The sequence below is a fragment of the Crocodylus siamensis genome, chromosome 15 (assembly GCF_052110815.1).
Source record: "Crocodylus siamensis isolate JL-2025a chromosome 15, ASM5211081v1, whole genome shotgun sequence".
In the NCBI taxonomy this organism is placed as follows: domain Eukaryota; kingdom Metazoa; phylum Chordata; order Crocodylia; family Crocodylidae; genus Crocodylus; species Crocodylus siamensis.
Genome location: NC_143409.1, coordinates 22324774 through 22338558, shown reverse-complemented (window position 1 = coordinate 22338558; position 13785 = coordinate 22324774). Strand labels below are relative to the sequence as shown.

Here is a 13785-nt window from a genome sequence, read left to right as displayed (position 1 = left end):
GTGTGGAGGTTTCCGTTCCCTGATTTAGCATGCATCAGGGCAGTGGGGGAAATCTTGCACTGTTACAATCTGCAGTGAGTATGCTGAAGATAACTTAAAGACTACAGTGTCTCAGGCAGTCGGGTCAATACCTTCTCAAAAATTAAATTAACTTAAAAATGCTGTTGGTTAAAGGAGCCAGTTGCATTTCTATTTTAACTCTGACAAGGCTTTACTAAAGCTTAATAAGAAAGCTTAAAACAGAGTAGGGTGCTCTGTCACTAGCCAAATCCAAGAAGAGTAAATATTTGTTTATAATTTACAGCTAAATCTTAACCAATAGTATGAAAAATATGTGGTGCACCAATGTGCAACAGTACCAGGCAATGAAGGATATCATTGAGAAAGCACTTTACAAGATAGGCTTTGTTTATATGATCACCTGTGCCTTTACTCTCTGTTAAGGGAACTAGATATTTTATAATAAAATGCTCATAGAGAAAACAAGTATTTTGTGGTGTTGTCTTATGGTTACATGGAAATATTGTTTTGTTAGCAAAATATATTTCTGCAGAATTTAAAGGAATTTTGGGAGTGTATTTGGGTGGAATTGTCTTTTGTGCTCCTAAGCTAATGCCTGATGTCAGGATCCTCAGTGCCATGAAAGTTGATGTGGTCATCTAGATGGAAGATAATCGGTTTCAGGTATTGTTTCCCTTTTCTAGTAAATGGATATTTAGCAAGATTAATATTTTCCATAACTCTGAATTTTGTTTTTATTTGTAGATTGTTGAAGGCCTTAGCTACCATTTTCCTGTAATAAAAGCTCGAAGTCTGGAAAGCTGCCAGAAGTCTGTGCAAATGGAAAAAAATTGTATGCAGGAGATTCTCGTGGGCTCTCTTAATTACCATTTAGAGATGGAGACTGGCCTTGAATTTTCAGTGACTTTGTCACTGATAGATTTTATCAGGTAAATAAGCTGCATTTTTGGAATGTCGTTGTGTTGTTTTCAAGTAATGGTTGGCTCAGTGATGGACTCTTAAATACTGGCTTCTACCTTCAGGTGGTTGCTTTTTTTTCATTTAATTCAGATAGCTAATGAACACTAACTTGTCACTGGTCAGCATCCTAATGTGTGGATCCCAGTGATCAAGAATGCCACTGTCTCCTGACAGCTTGGCCCCACCACCACAAGTGGTTCTTTTATTGGGAGTCTCAGTGGAAAGTACAAGGATTGACTAGGACTAAGCTGTCAATCATCTCTAGCAGTTATCTGTTGAAATTAAGATGTTGGCCTTTACCACCGGGACAGTGTAAAAAAGTTTGTACAACAGTGTATTCTTTCTGGGACTTTAGGACTTCAGTCTTCAGAACAATTAGATAGCTTCAGTGAGCACTAAAACTTTTTAGTGTGTTAAAAATTATACACACAAATGTTTCCCTAGGTTTCTATATTGTTATCCCTTTTGCTTTTTAAATGTGTCCTTGACACAGTGAGAAGGTTTTCTTTCCTATCGTTAGCAAAGTGAGTAGAATTTTAAATTCCTGCTATTCTTTTACAAGGGTGGCAAAGATTAGTTATTTAGGCATAAATCTTACTTTTCCTATTACCCTTTTTTCATCATCTCCTTGAACTCCAGCTTTTTATACTAAACAGAGAGAAAGATATTTGTCTTAAAAGTCTTACTGTAAAAGATTGACCCTGTTTTATTCTATACTGACACTTGCATTTAGTCTTTCTTCTATGCATCATGGAAAGTATGGAATTCTAGGGCTAAATAAGGCTAGAGATGTAGCCTCAAGCATTTTGGATAGTAAAGGAATATTAGTATTTTTGAAAGCAGAAGATTATTTGCATATTTTAAGGATGTGCCCTAATGTTTGTCTTTTTAAAAGAGTTTAACTACTGGATTATTCCAAATATTTAGTTGCAAGTAAATTGTGAAGTAGAGTTAAGTACAAATCCCCTAAGATCACTGAATGCCTTTCCATTTTGGAATGTTCTCTTGACAAATGCAGCATGCATTTTCAGTGTAGTTAATGGAACTGTAGAGACAAAGGGTGATAAAGGCATGCTGCTTCAGTATAAGATAAATTATACATGCTTAAAACTGAGCGAGCTTATTTTAAATACAGCAATCCAAATGGTGTGAAAGAGCTAACAACTTTTACAGTAAAAGAGCTCATTCTACATACTTGTCAACTGACAAAGCTTTTAAGTTAGCAGTAACAGAAATCCCTCTCCCCTTTTTTTTTTTCTTTAAAGCAATCACTTTAGGTTCTACTTTTGTAATGGCAAATGCTGGAGTTTTCATTGTAAAATGACTTTCTGGAGGCTTATAACCTGACAGTTTCAGCTTTTTGAGATGGTCAGCATTAACTTCTTTTATTTATTTATAGAGCTGTAAAAAAGCAATTCATGTTCTCTATATTGTGGCTGGGAGGGTTGTATTAAGACAGAGCTGTATTCTGATATTGTTTGCTTTATTGTTTTAATGCCCTTTGGATATAGTGGCTTCTGGACAATCAAAAGCATGCACAATAATATTGAAGTTTGTTTGTTATTTTACTCAGTTTTGTATTAAAATTGGTTTCAGGCCAATGAAAATTACCACTGAGGACTTTGGGAAATTATGGCTGTCCTTTTCTAATGATGTGAAACAAAATGTAAAAATGTCACCTTCTCAGGGATCACTGTCAATAACTCTGAATACCCTGCAGCAGAAACTAAAGCTCCATGTTGTTGATATTGTAGGTGAGTGTCCATAGTTTTGTATGACATGTAAGATGTGCCAGGCAAATAGTGTCTGCTCCCAAAATGTTTATAATCTCAATTCTGGAACGCGTGTGAGTGCAGGTAACTTCATACAAATTCATTTAATGCAGTGACATTAATGGACATCTCCAGATGAATGCGCATATGCGGTATGTGGCATCACGTGTTCGCTGTGCTGCTAATTTGCAGGGTGGGGGTGGGTGTTTGACACCGGGAGATCCTGGTGTTAAAAAGAAGGGGGGGGGCAGGGCAGTACATGTAGCACCACCATGTGCTGCCCGAAACTGGAGCCTGGCCAGCTGGAGCCACACTCTGGCTTCCGGCCAGGTTCTCTGCTGTGGGAGGCCCCCAGACCGCCAGGTGAGGCTGCTGGGGCCAGTTTAATTGCTGGCCCCAGCCCCCTCTACCACACCTGGGGCAATGCGCCAGCGCATGCATGCACAGGCATACCCTGGGGGCAAGTAGCAGCAGCACATATTGTGCCACTGCTGTTTTTCCTCAGGAAAATATGCACCTTCCTGCTCATGGGGACGCACCTAATGGGTATATTGAGCGATGAAGTTGAGGTTGATTTGTACATGTGTGAGTGGGTACAGTATAATGAAGCAAATTATACAGTGTCGGATGTTCTCATTGCACCTTTACTGAGTCATCCAACAGATGCATGTTTTGAGAAGTGAAAAGGAATTGGGAGACAAGCTTTAAAGGAGTTTGTGAAGTGAGGGATGAAATTAAGAGTGAATGAGAGGTGAAAGGTCTAGTTAGGAAAGATGTTTGTGCAGGAAGGAAGCAAAATGTTGTATTTGAAAGAGCTGTATATTATGAAGCATATTTAACATGAACTGCAGTGATTTATCTCACTTGTAACTCTGTTGTTGTTGTCTGTGTTGTCATTTGAAGGTAATGAGGGACTAGTGGCCTGCCAGCTGCTTCCATCTGTGCCCTGCCTGCTGCATTGTCGTACTCATGCAGGGATGTTGGCCTTGTGGCTCAGATCACCTTGTTCTGCTCTTCCAGATAGTTTGCTCTATCAGTGTCAAAAGGTGATAGAGGAATCCTAACTGCCACAGTGCCTGCTTTTGTAACGGAGAAAGTAAACACAACGAATTTTTGTACATAGAAAGCAAATGTAAAAGGTTTACATGGTTATGCAAATAATTACCAAAGTGAAATTAGGATACAGGCAGTCCTCAACTTACAGCGTTTTGCACTTAGAACGTTTATAAATTGACACCGTGTGTCAACTTTATGACATCAGTTTCAACTTACAACACTCGATCCAATGCAACGCTATGCCAGTGAACAAATTGACTGTGTCGCTCATCTCCCTGGAGAACATCTGTCCAAAGTTCCTTGGATACTTTCTTTAAGAAAGCAGACAAGCGTCCAGAAAAACCTGCAGCGAAGACTCCTGAGATGACTCTAGCCAAGAGCCCTTCAAAAAGTCCAGCAGAATCACCTCAAAGAAGTCCTTCCAAATCAATATGATTGCTATTTACACTATAAATACATTAATGTAGCTATATTACTCATCTATAATTGCTTGAGGACAAAATTCTGGGGTATTTTTAGTGAAAATAGTGTATTGGGCCTTGGTACAGGAACCAATCCCCCATTTATAACATTGTTTCTTCTGAGAAAATTGGTTCCAAGTTACAACGTTTTGACTTAAGACACGGTTTTCAGGAACCAGTTGTGTCGTAAGTCCGAGGACTGCCTGTACTGCTCCTCAAAAGCAGCTTGAAGTTGGTTTGGTTTTTTTTTTTTGACAGGCATCTGCTATGTGGATTGGTAGGAAGATCTAAAGTATGCCTGCAGAAACATGCTCAGGATTGTACAATCACTGAAAAGTGTTCTGTAAAGTATTGCTAACTGTTCAGTTAAATGTGTCTGTCTTAGTTTATTGCAAATGTCTGAAAGTATTTATTTTCTATGTACATTTTATATGCAGCAACAGTTTGTTTATAATAGCAGCTACTTAGTAGTTAAGTATATGGGAGGAAAACTTATTGCCACTATAAAGTCAGCTTTATACTGTGCAAAAATACCAATGTTTGTCTTTATCATTACCCAATACTTCATTGAAGAGCCTCTTTTAAAGCTGTTTTTAACACTATTTGAAACAAGACCCTTTCTTGCTGTTGCTCATGGTGCATTATCTTTCTGTACAGGATATACGTGTGTGTTGACGTATGGTTTTGGTAGTCAAAAGCACTGCTTTTGTTCTTTCAGTCATTTGCCAAGTAAGTGTTAAGTAATGACATCCAATTATTTTGGAGGGGGGAGAGGGAGGGAAATAGGGCAAGGGTAGAGGTAGGTAAAACTGTTGTACAGTTGAGCTCATCCAGGTCACCTGTAGGATGTCTGCAGCTCTGTTTTGTTTAGCCCTCTTATCCTCCTTTGCAAGAGGCCTGTAATAGTAGCTGAATTACTTTGCAAATGGACAGTAGAGAAAACAGTTAAAGCTGAATTTATAATAGTCACGATAGTCCTGGATGTATTCTTAGCCCTGTGGTTCTGGATTATGTATTTGATTTTGGTTTATATATCTGTCCCTGAAAGAATTTTAGGGAAGAATTTTGAGTATTTTGATTTTTCTCTTTATAATCTGTTTTATCTGTTTACTGAACTGTGTGAACTGTTGGCTTGCGCAGGCTTTGGACATGACTTGTGTTGCTGTATATCTTTCTAAATCTTAATGGATCCAATGAGCCCAGCATGTATGCTGATGATGTGTCTGTCTGGATTGTTTCTCTCATAGTCATTTGTCATGACCAGTGCGCAGACTGCATCCTGGCCTTGAGACTTCTAAACCCTTCGTTTATTTAGACAGTAATAAAGTACAAGTCCTTTCTTTATTTTAGTTATTTACAGCTACCCACATTTTGCACAAACAGCTCTATGGGCATGGCATGAAAAGCAAATGGAACTGTGCACTTATTCTGTTTTTTTTTTATATTGAGAGCAAAAACCTTTTACAAGGTGTTTCAGTTGCCATCTCTCTCACTTAGCAAATATCAGGAAGCAAATATTCTGTTTTTGCTATTATTTTGCCTTGTTTTGTTAAGTGTTCACACTTATGAATGTAATTTCAGTACGCTGATGATTAAAACAATGTTTTTTAAACTTCCTTTAGAGGATAAGCCAATTGTCTTGTCTTAATATCCACAGGTATTGTTGCAGAATTAAAACTCCTTTTGATGCTGCTGTTTCTGTACCCTAGGTGGAGGGCAAAAAATGCACTGAATCTATAAATATGTTTAAATATTCTGCACAAATGTAGCATGTACTTAATAGCTTGAGATTTATATGAATTAAAACTTTTATAGTTTCCTGGAAACTTAAATCCCTGTTAGCACAGTATATAAATCAGAGTTGGGTGCTATAATTAACTTCAGTCTTTTTTAAGAACTGAAAAAAGTTACAGTAGCATCTGTCTGCTGGCCTATGCATTTTTCACCATTTTAGCAATGGGTTGTTGAGTGTCTTATGATATGAAACAAATAATGCCTTTTGTACATTTAGTCACGTGATGCTCCTTCCCTCCCTTTCTATTATTTGTGTTCACCATATTGTTAATATATGTTGTATGGTTAATATGTGGAGTTTGAGAGAACAATTGAAGGCCTTTAGCTACTGTAACATGAAGGTGGTGGCTTTCTTTCACCTGTGGTACAGTATTTTTAGACTGTCCGTCAAAACTATTGTGTCTTAAACTTCTATGGTGCTTCTGTTGTCATGTGATTTAATAAAATAGTTTAATAAAATCTCCAATTCAGTTTTACAGCTGTTCTCATTGGACATTTGTTCATGCCAGGTGTAACTTTTAATATTGGCTCTATTAACAACTCTGGCATTGTATAAAAATTTAAAAATAGTTTTACCCCAGGCTAGGTATTTTATATTTAATAACTGCATGGCTGGATTAACACTGAGAAGAAGTTGCATAAAGTACCAAAAAAAACCCAAAACCCAGTTCTTTTTTTACTGGCATTAACCATTGCAGATGACTTTAAATTAGATACGTTAGCAAGCATACAAACCTAAAAAAGTACATAACTTCTTAGCAAATTAGTGGAGTCCTAACCCTAATTTGATTACTTTTACTTCTCCTTGTTGCAACAAAATAGTAACCAACTGTCACATTTTACACAGCCCCAGGTTTGCTTGTTCTACCCAAATGTTTAATCGAAGAATATCAGATATATACATGGCACACTGATAGATTTGTTGGGCAGCACTTTATCCTAGCGCCTGCTGTCTATTGTCCTTCCTGGAATATTGCTAGACTTGTTCTAGCCACCAGAGGAAGTCTTTAGATTTATTAAGTTCCTGCTCTCATCAGTTTTAGAAATGATTGGTACAGTGCAATCTTGGTTTGAGTTGCTCTGCTTTGATCATGCTGTTCGGGTGACACTGGTGCTCGTGTTCTGGGCAGGAACTAGGAATTCTAGGAGTGTAATAAATTCTGAATCCCTGTGGTTTTGCCAAGTCACGCACACTTTGCTAACACAATTTCCTGTAAAATGATTATAGGTGATTTAGGTAATTTGATGTGTATTATTTTTACTCTAACTTCATACTGAAAGTTCTTTAATAGGTGTTGCAGTTATTGAGCTTTCAGCAAACAGGTGACTTGTAGAATAAATAATCATTTTGTGCTCATATATTATTTTGCTTTTGTAGAACACCAAAAAGCTACCTATGTAAGTTTTAAATATCATGCAGTTCCAGTCCAGTACATTTTTCTTTTGTTGTTCATATTTTATATTGTCATTTGCTCTCTCTTACCTGAAATTTGAAGCAAGTTTTCCCCAGTTGTTTAGTGAACACTGTGAAATAGCTTGTGCTACTTTGAGCTGAGTGTACACTAGAATTGTCCACATGGGGAATTAGTAGTAGCTAGTGCACTATAAATTCACACTCTAACTTACTTTTGCAATAACTCCTCTTTGTAGATAAGCCCTTGAAGTTAGTTTATACAAGATCCTGTGAGAGGATCTCTCTTAGCCTGGGACTTTTTTGTCTGAACTTAACAATTCACTTCTGTATGAAGATGCCACATTTGATAATCCTTACCTCTGTCAAGAGAATACTGAACGTGGAACCTTGACAGTCTCTTCTGTGCAGTATTACATAAAGTAAGTTACAAGGCCTCACCCAGGCTTTATAGTTAAGGTCTCTAATTTTGCCTGTCACAGTAGATTTCTCTTCCTGTTTTTCTTCTGTAAACCTGCATTCACTGAGGAATGTTCACCCATCACTTAATATTCAGAGAGCCCTATCCAAAAACATAGAGAGGAATGACACTTTCAGAATTATTACATGGATTTGGTTGCCTATGAGGAGAGGTTGTAAAATTGAACTTTTTAATCAACAGACTCGCACAGAATAATTAAGTGTTTTGAGTAGTGTTTCTTATGAGACAAAAGGCCTGTAACTGGCTTAAAGATGCATTACTAAGACCACAGCAGCCTCTGTAGCTTGTCTGTGACAAGTGTGCACTGTAAATCAGTAATGTGATGTCCTAATATTTCATTAAGTATCACTTATTGAACTTTACGTTATACTCCAGTGCTCTGTTTAGAAAAGCAGTCCTATAGGCCATTTGAGCCATTGTGCAGACACAAGAAATTTTATGGGCTTTTTTGTTTGTTTGCTGGGGCGGGGGGGAGTTGTAGTTTTTTTTTTTTTTGGAGGTGTTTTTGTTTTTGTTTTTTTTGAAAGGCAAGGATTGTGGGTGATATCTTTTATTGGACCAGCTGCATGGTTGGGATAAAGTTAGACAAGCTTCCAAGTGCAAGGCATTCTTCTGGTCTAACAAGCCTGAAATCTGTTGTTATATAGCAAGGACACTCCATTTTTATTTTTTATGAGCAATATACATAAACTGATTTCTGCCCATTCACTTTTGCACCATGACCTGTTAGGACTGAAAGGTGTTAAGTTTTTTTCGAGGGTGGGAAATGGAAGGTGGTATGTGTTTAGTCACATAGGCATCTCTGAGTTGGTGAGAGTGAATTATGAAGACATTGAATGGGGGGTTAACTTAGAGATGCAGGCCGACGACCGCACATTAACTTTTAACAGCTACCAGCCCAGGGAGGCAGAACATTCCTAGGGTCATAACTAGACTTGAAACAAAGAACGTGCGCCAAGAGGCTGCGACAAGAATTCTGCTTCCTAGTGCAGATGGAGACGTAGAATCTCTGCACCAGAGGCCAGCATGGACACATGTAAATGTTGTTTATCCATAGAAGAGCAATGGGTTATTAACTGGTGACCTGTTCTTTGACAGTTGTCTCACTCCATTTACACTACCTACCTGTTTTTCTCTGTCTCTGACTTCACTGCAAGTGAGTTAGAAGAAACTGCAGAGGGGTCAGGACTATATTCCCTTATGTGGATAGAGCTGATAACATCACCCTAGCGTGCGAATGCTCCTTTCCCAACCATCCGACTACCCTAGCAGATACAATTTCTTTTCAATACAGTTTGGCATGTTGCTGTTGGAGATGCTGTATTTCATAACTGGGAATGCACGGACAAATCTCAATAACCACTACTTAGAAAGCTCTTCATTTTAAATACCAGCTGCCTATGTTTTAGCAGTACATCCTATACTTACTAAAACTTTTTAACATTTATCTTTGGGAGCTCTGGGTTAGAATTAAAAAACTTTGGGGTCTAAAAAACTGGTGACCAACTTGGATACTGCTATCACATGTGCAGAAGAAAAGGGCACCTCATTGTGAGAACTGCTAATGGATAAATGAAGCTGAAAGGGGAAATTATCTGGGAACAAATCTCCTTTCTACCTGTTGATTCTCCCTTCCTTCCCCCTGCTGTAGGCACCAAAACTGAATTTGCAGCTGGTGGAATGAGGAAAATCATATTTTAAAAGGATGTCTGGGATCCACCTGTGCTCTGAATTAATCCTCATTCATTGAGAGGTACAGCAGATATAGCTGTACTGGGGACAAAGGCAATTTCTGGACAAAGGAAGCATTACAGGTTCTGGAGTCACTTCTTAGGACCCCCCCCCCCCCCCCCCCCCCCCCCGCTTGGATTTGGGCTTCAGCTGCCTGCTGCACAGATTTGTGTCATCATCTTCCACCGGAGGAAATCTGAGTGCAGGAGAGTGCATGGTCAAACTGAGCCCTACTTACATACTTAATAGCTTTAGTTGAAAACTTTAGTTTGCCTCCCCTGCTAGTATGCAGTGTGATAAAAATTCTTGCATTACAAGTTCACACTCTCTTTTTCCCTACAAGCCCCCTGCTACTTTGTGTATAGGATGATCAGTACTCTGGGAATCTGGTGAGGGAGACAGTTGTCTGCAGGCTCCCTCCCTCACATTTTAAAAGTTGGCAGGTGTGGAGAGAATGAGATGGAATTGCTGGAGGGGAAAGGATGGTACTATTGTTAAGGTAGTTGTTCCAGGGGGACTGAAGGTAAAGGGATGGGAGACCCCTTCCATGGCAGAACCCAGGTCAGAGACAACCTGCCAACACAAGAAAGAGAAAAGCTGTGAAGACAGGGTGAGCTTACTTTTTTCAGGAGGAGATGGACTGGATCAGCCACACCGGGGCAGAACTCCTACGTGATTTGTCAGCTGCTTTTATCTGCGGCTGAGGACGGCGCAAGCAGATGACATCATAGAAGAGCACCATCCAGCAGAAATAAAAGTTGGTGGCAGGGAAACAGCTGGGGGGGGGCATGCTGCAGGGAACAAGCTGCAGAATTGTCCCCTGAGCCGAGGAAGGTTGCACCGGCAGCAACAAGAGGACCTGAGGGGAGGACCCATCAGAAGGGTCCGGAGGCGACTAAGGAGCCATGATATTGGATGGTGGGGAAGCCAGGCTGAGAACATCGGTGTCGAGAGACTGCGGAGCCATAGACGCCAGAGTCGTGAGTGGGGTGGGCTGAGATCCCATTCCTCTTCTGTGTTAATTTGTTCTTATTTATCTGGAGCCCTGAGGCAGGGATTAGGACCACGGAAGATACTTGTAGAACAGAAGGAGCCGGAGCAGGGCTGCGGGCAGCGGTGCAGCAAGGGAGACTCGGCATAGCATAGTGTCAGGAACAGTCTGACGTCCCAAAGTTATCTTGGGCAGGGTGAAACAACCTGGAGCCAAGCAGATGGGGAGGGCCCAGGAGGGTGAACTGACCAACTATCAATTGGCTGTTGTAAAGGCTGGAGCATGGTTGGGGTGGAGGGAAAGAGGAGCCCTAAGAATACCTGTTAGGAATAGTGCCCAACACATGAAGACACAGGAGGGAGCCCCACCACTGAAAGGAAGTCGTGGCAGGCGAGTATTGGGGTTTCCCTCGGGGTGAGCGTGACCTAATGTCTAGGCCACAGGAACAACCTCTGTGGCTGACCCTGGGCACAAGCTCGAAGGCAGCAAGGGAGCACCTACACAAGGCCAGGTGGGTACGGTAGTCAAATGCTGCCCTTGAGAACCCGATTTGCTGTCTGATGCCAGGCCAGTCACTTGAACTGATCTGACAAATGATTGCTGATGTTTCTCATCTTCAGAGTACTGACTTGAACCCCTGAAATCTGATTTGCAGAAGTGCTGAGCACTTAGTTGTAACTGAAGACAATCAAAGTTGTGCTTTGAACTTAGAGAACTGTATAATGCTAAACAGTCTGCAAAATCAGATCCTATGCCTCTGGTATTGGGAAGCTGAAATTAAAGGATAATTTGACCTTCATCTCTGTGTCAGTTCTCTGTAAAATAGATGTCACTTCCATTTCACAGGCTTGTGAAAATAAATTCACGCATGTTTCTGAAATGCTCATGTGATATCATAAGGAGTAGCATTGAAAAAACCACAAGGAAACGAACAGTTCTGTTTTCATAGTAGGGCTTGTGTTATATGCAGCAAATAAGGCCTGGGGATAAATAACAGGAGACAGCAAAATATTGAATGGCTGTATGTTGAGTCAATATTGTCCACCCTATGCACTGACTGAAACCTCATGGAAAAACAAGTATGTAATCATGGAATTAAGGACTGCATCAACATGCATATGAACAAGGAGGACTGGATTCAGATTATACTGGAAACTTTCATTAGGACAGTTGCTAATTTTTGAATAACTTCAGAACTTTAATATTTTTTGAAAGTTAACAGCTTGATAATGAGAGCTTTTGTCACCAATTAATATTGGTGACAATTGTTCTAGGCCAAACAGTGGGCTATTTTTAAATTGGGTGAGGTTCTCAACTTTAAATACCTTCTAAGATGCAACAAATGAACAAAGGTATTTCAACACACACCCTACATATTGAAACATGCACAAAACTGCTTTAGAAGTTTTATACTTGGATATCTAATTTTGGTAAAAATTTAAAACATTAGTAAAATTAAAAAAAATAAATTGGAAACAAAATATTGTAGTAATCACAAATCATTTAATTCACAATATTATGATAATACATCATATACTTTATGGGTGACCTGAACATTACCAATAGTTTGGAAATGTTATCACATACTGAGCCACCAGTATAAAAGTAAACAATGAATATACAGGATATACAAGTATGAGAAATACTTGAAAACATTTTTCTGCACTTTAAGGCTACTCAGATTTATAAATAAAATGACAGCCATGTGGCTGTTTTTTTCCTAAAAAACCAGAATCTGAATACTGATATGCAACACGCACACACATACACACAACCTCACATACACACAGTATCCTTTTTCTTTCAACTGTCTTGCTCTTTGTATGGTGGTTTTATTCTGGCACATGTATATACTTTTACATATTTTTTTTCCAAATAGAAGAAAATACATTATGAAATCTGACATGTCTGGTGCACAGGAACATGTCTCTTGGATGCATTTTACTATTAAAAAAATCTAATACTGAGAAATCCACTGTCTGGAGCAAAACTTGGCCATAGGTGCACATAAATAGGATTGAATGCTTATATTTTAATCATGTAAGGCAAATCAGGCTAGACTTTCTGCCCATCTGACCAGACTTTTCAGAAATTCAATAGAAATAGGTGGGAAAATCAATTTGGGCAGCCTGGGATAATAAATCTGATGCCATCTTGTCTCCCTGTTTCTGTAATGCACTCTGGCAAGATGAAATAGATCACCTCTAATTTTGCATATGCAACTGATTTGTCCCTATGTAGCATGAAAATTGGGCTTTAGGGCACACAGCTGTATAGGGGCAATGACGATAGTTAAAAAAAATGTGATCGTTCTTTCAACAGTTACTAAACATTAGTTTTATGAGAAGGAATGTCAAAAGTATACATAAAAGTATTCCATGTTGAGTGAGAAATGTTTAAGTGTGTGAAACTTCCTGTAATACTGAAGGGTTAGCTGCATCTACTAATTAGTTATATCTTCTTATTGTAGCATACTACATGATAATGGTGTTTGACATCTTGCTTGCTGGTAAGGTTAACTACTGGTTGTGCACCAGCTAAAAGGAGGTGTTATATCAACAGAAGTGTCATTAGAATCAGGAGTAAAAGTAAGTTCTAGAGAGGCTAACAGAGGGAAGAGTTTTAAATGTACTCTAACTACATCTGCAAGCAGAGGATGTATAGATATATAAGGCAGAAAGATGTACACATACTTGATACTGCTACGGAGTTTCTTGCTTGTGGATGCCTTCCTTTTTGCACCTTCTCAAAGTTTCAAGTTTTGACCTGTATTTGTACAGAGACATAAGGATGTGTAAGGGGCCAGGTTACTCCACTGCACAAGCTACTCTTGCATAGGAAGAACAGCAGCTTCTTGACTCTGCCTGCATCTGAGCCTGTCAGCCCACATGGACAAAAAAATAAATTATGCCAACTTCAGCTGGTAGAGATGCCCCCTTCTCTTCCTTCAAGCACCAAGGAACAACCTATCGCATTCTGACTGATTCACTCCTTGGTAACAGTATGACCTAGCCCCGAGTAAGTTAAGTGATATTTTGCTTAATTGTATGTTCATGTTTTCAGAAGATCTTTCTGCTATATTAAAGACATTTGATGGTTGTCCATAT

The 13785-nt window shown here is 39.3% G+C and overlaps 1 protein-coding gene across 1 annotated transcript in view; it reads left to right on the top strand.

Moving 5' to 3' along the window:
* Window positions 1-6530, top strand: part of AP4E1 (adaptor related protein complex 4 subunit epsilon 1) — a 36385-nt gene extending 29855 nt beyond the window's left edge. The window contains exons 19-21 of the mRNA XM_090028882.1: window positions 766-950; window positions 2578-2735; window positions 3657-6530. Coding sequence (XP_089885008.1) covers window positions 766-950; window positions 2578-2735; window positions 3657-3817 — 504 coding nt within the window. The 3' untranslated portion in view covers window positions 3818-6530. The remainder of the gene's footprint in view (window positions 1-765; window positions 951-2577; window positions 2736-3656) is intronic.
* Window positions 6531-13785: the final 7255 nt, after the last annotated feature.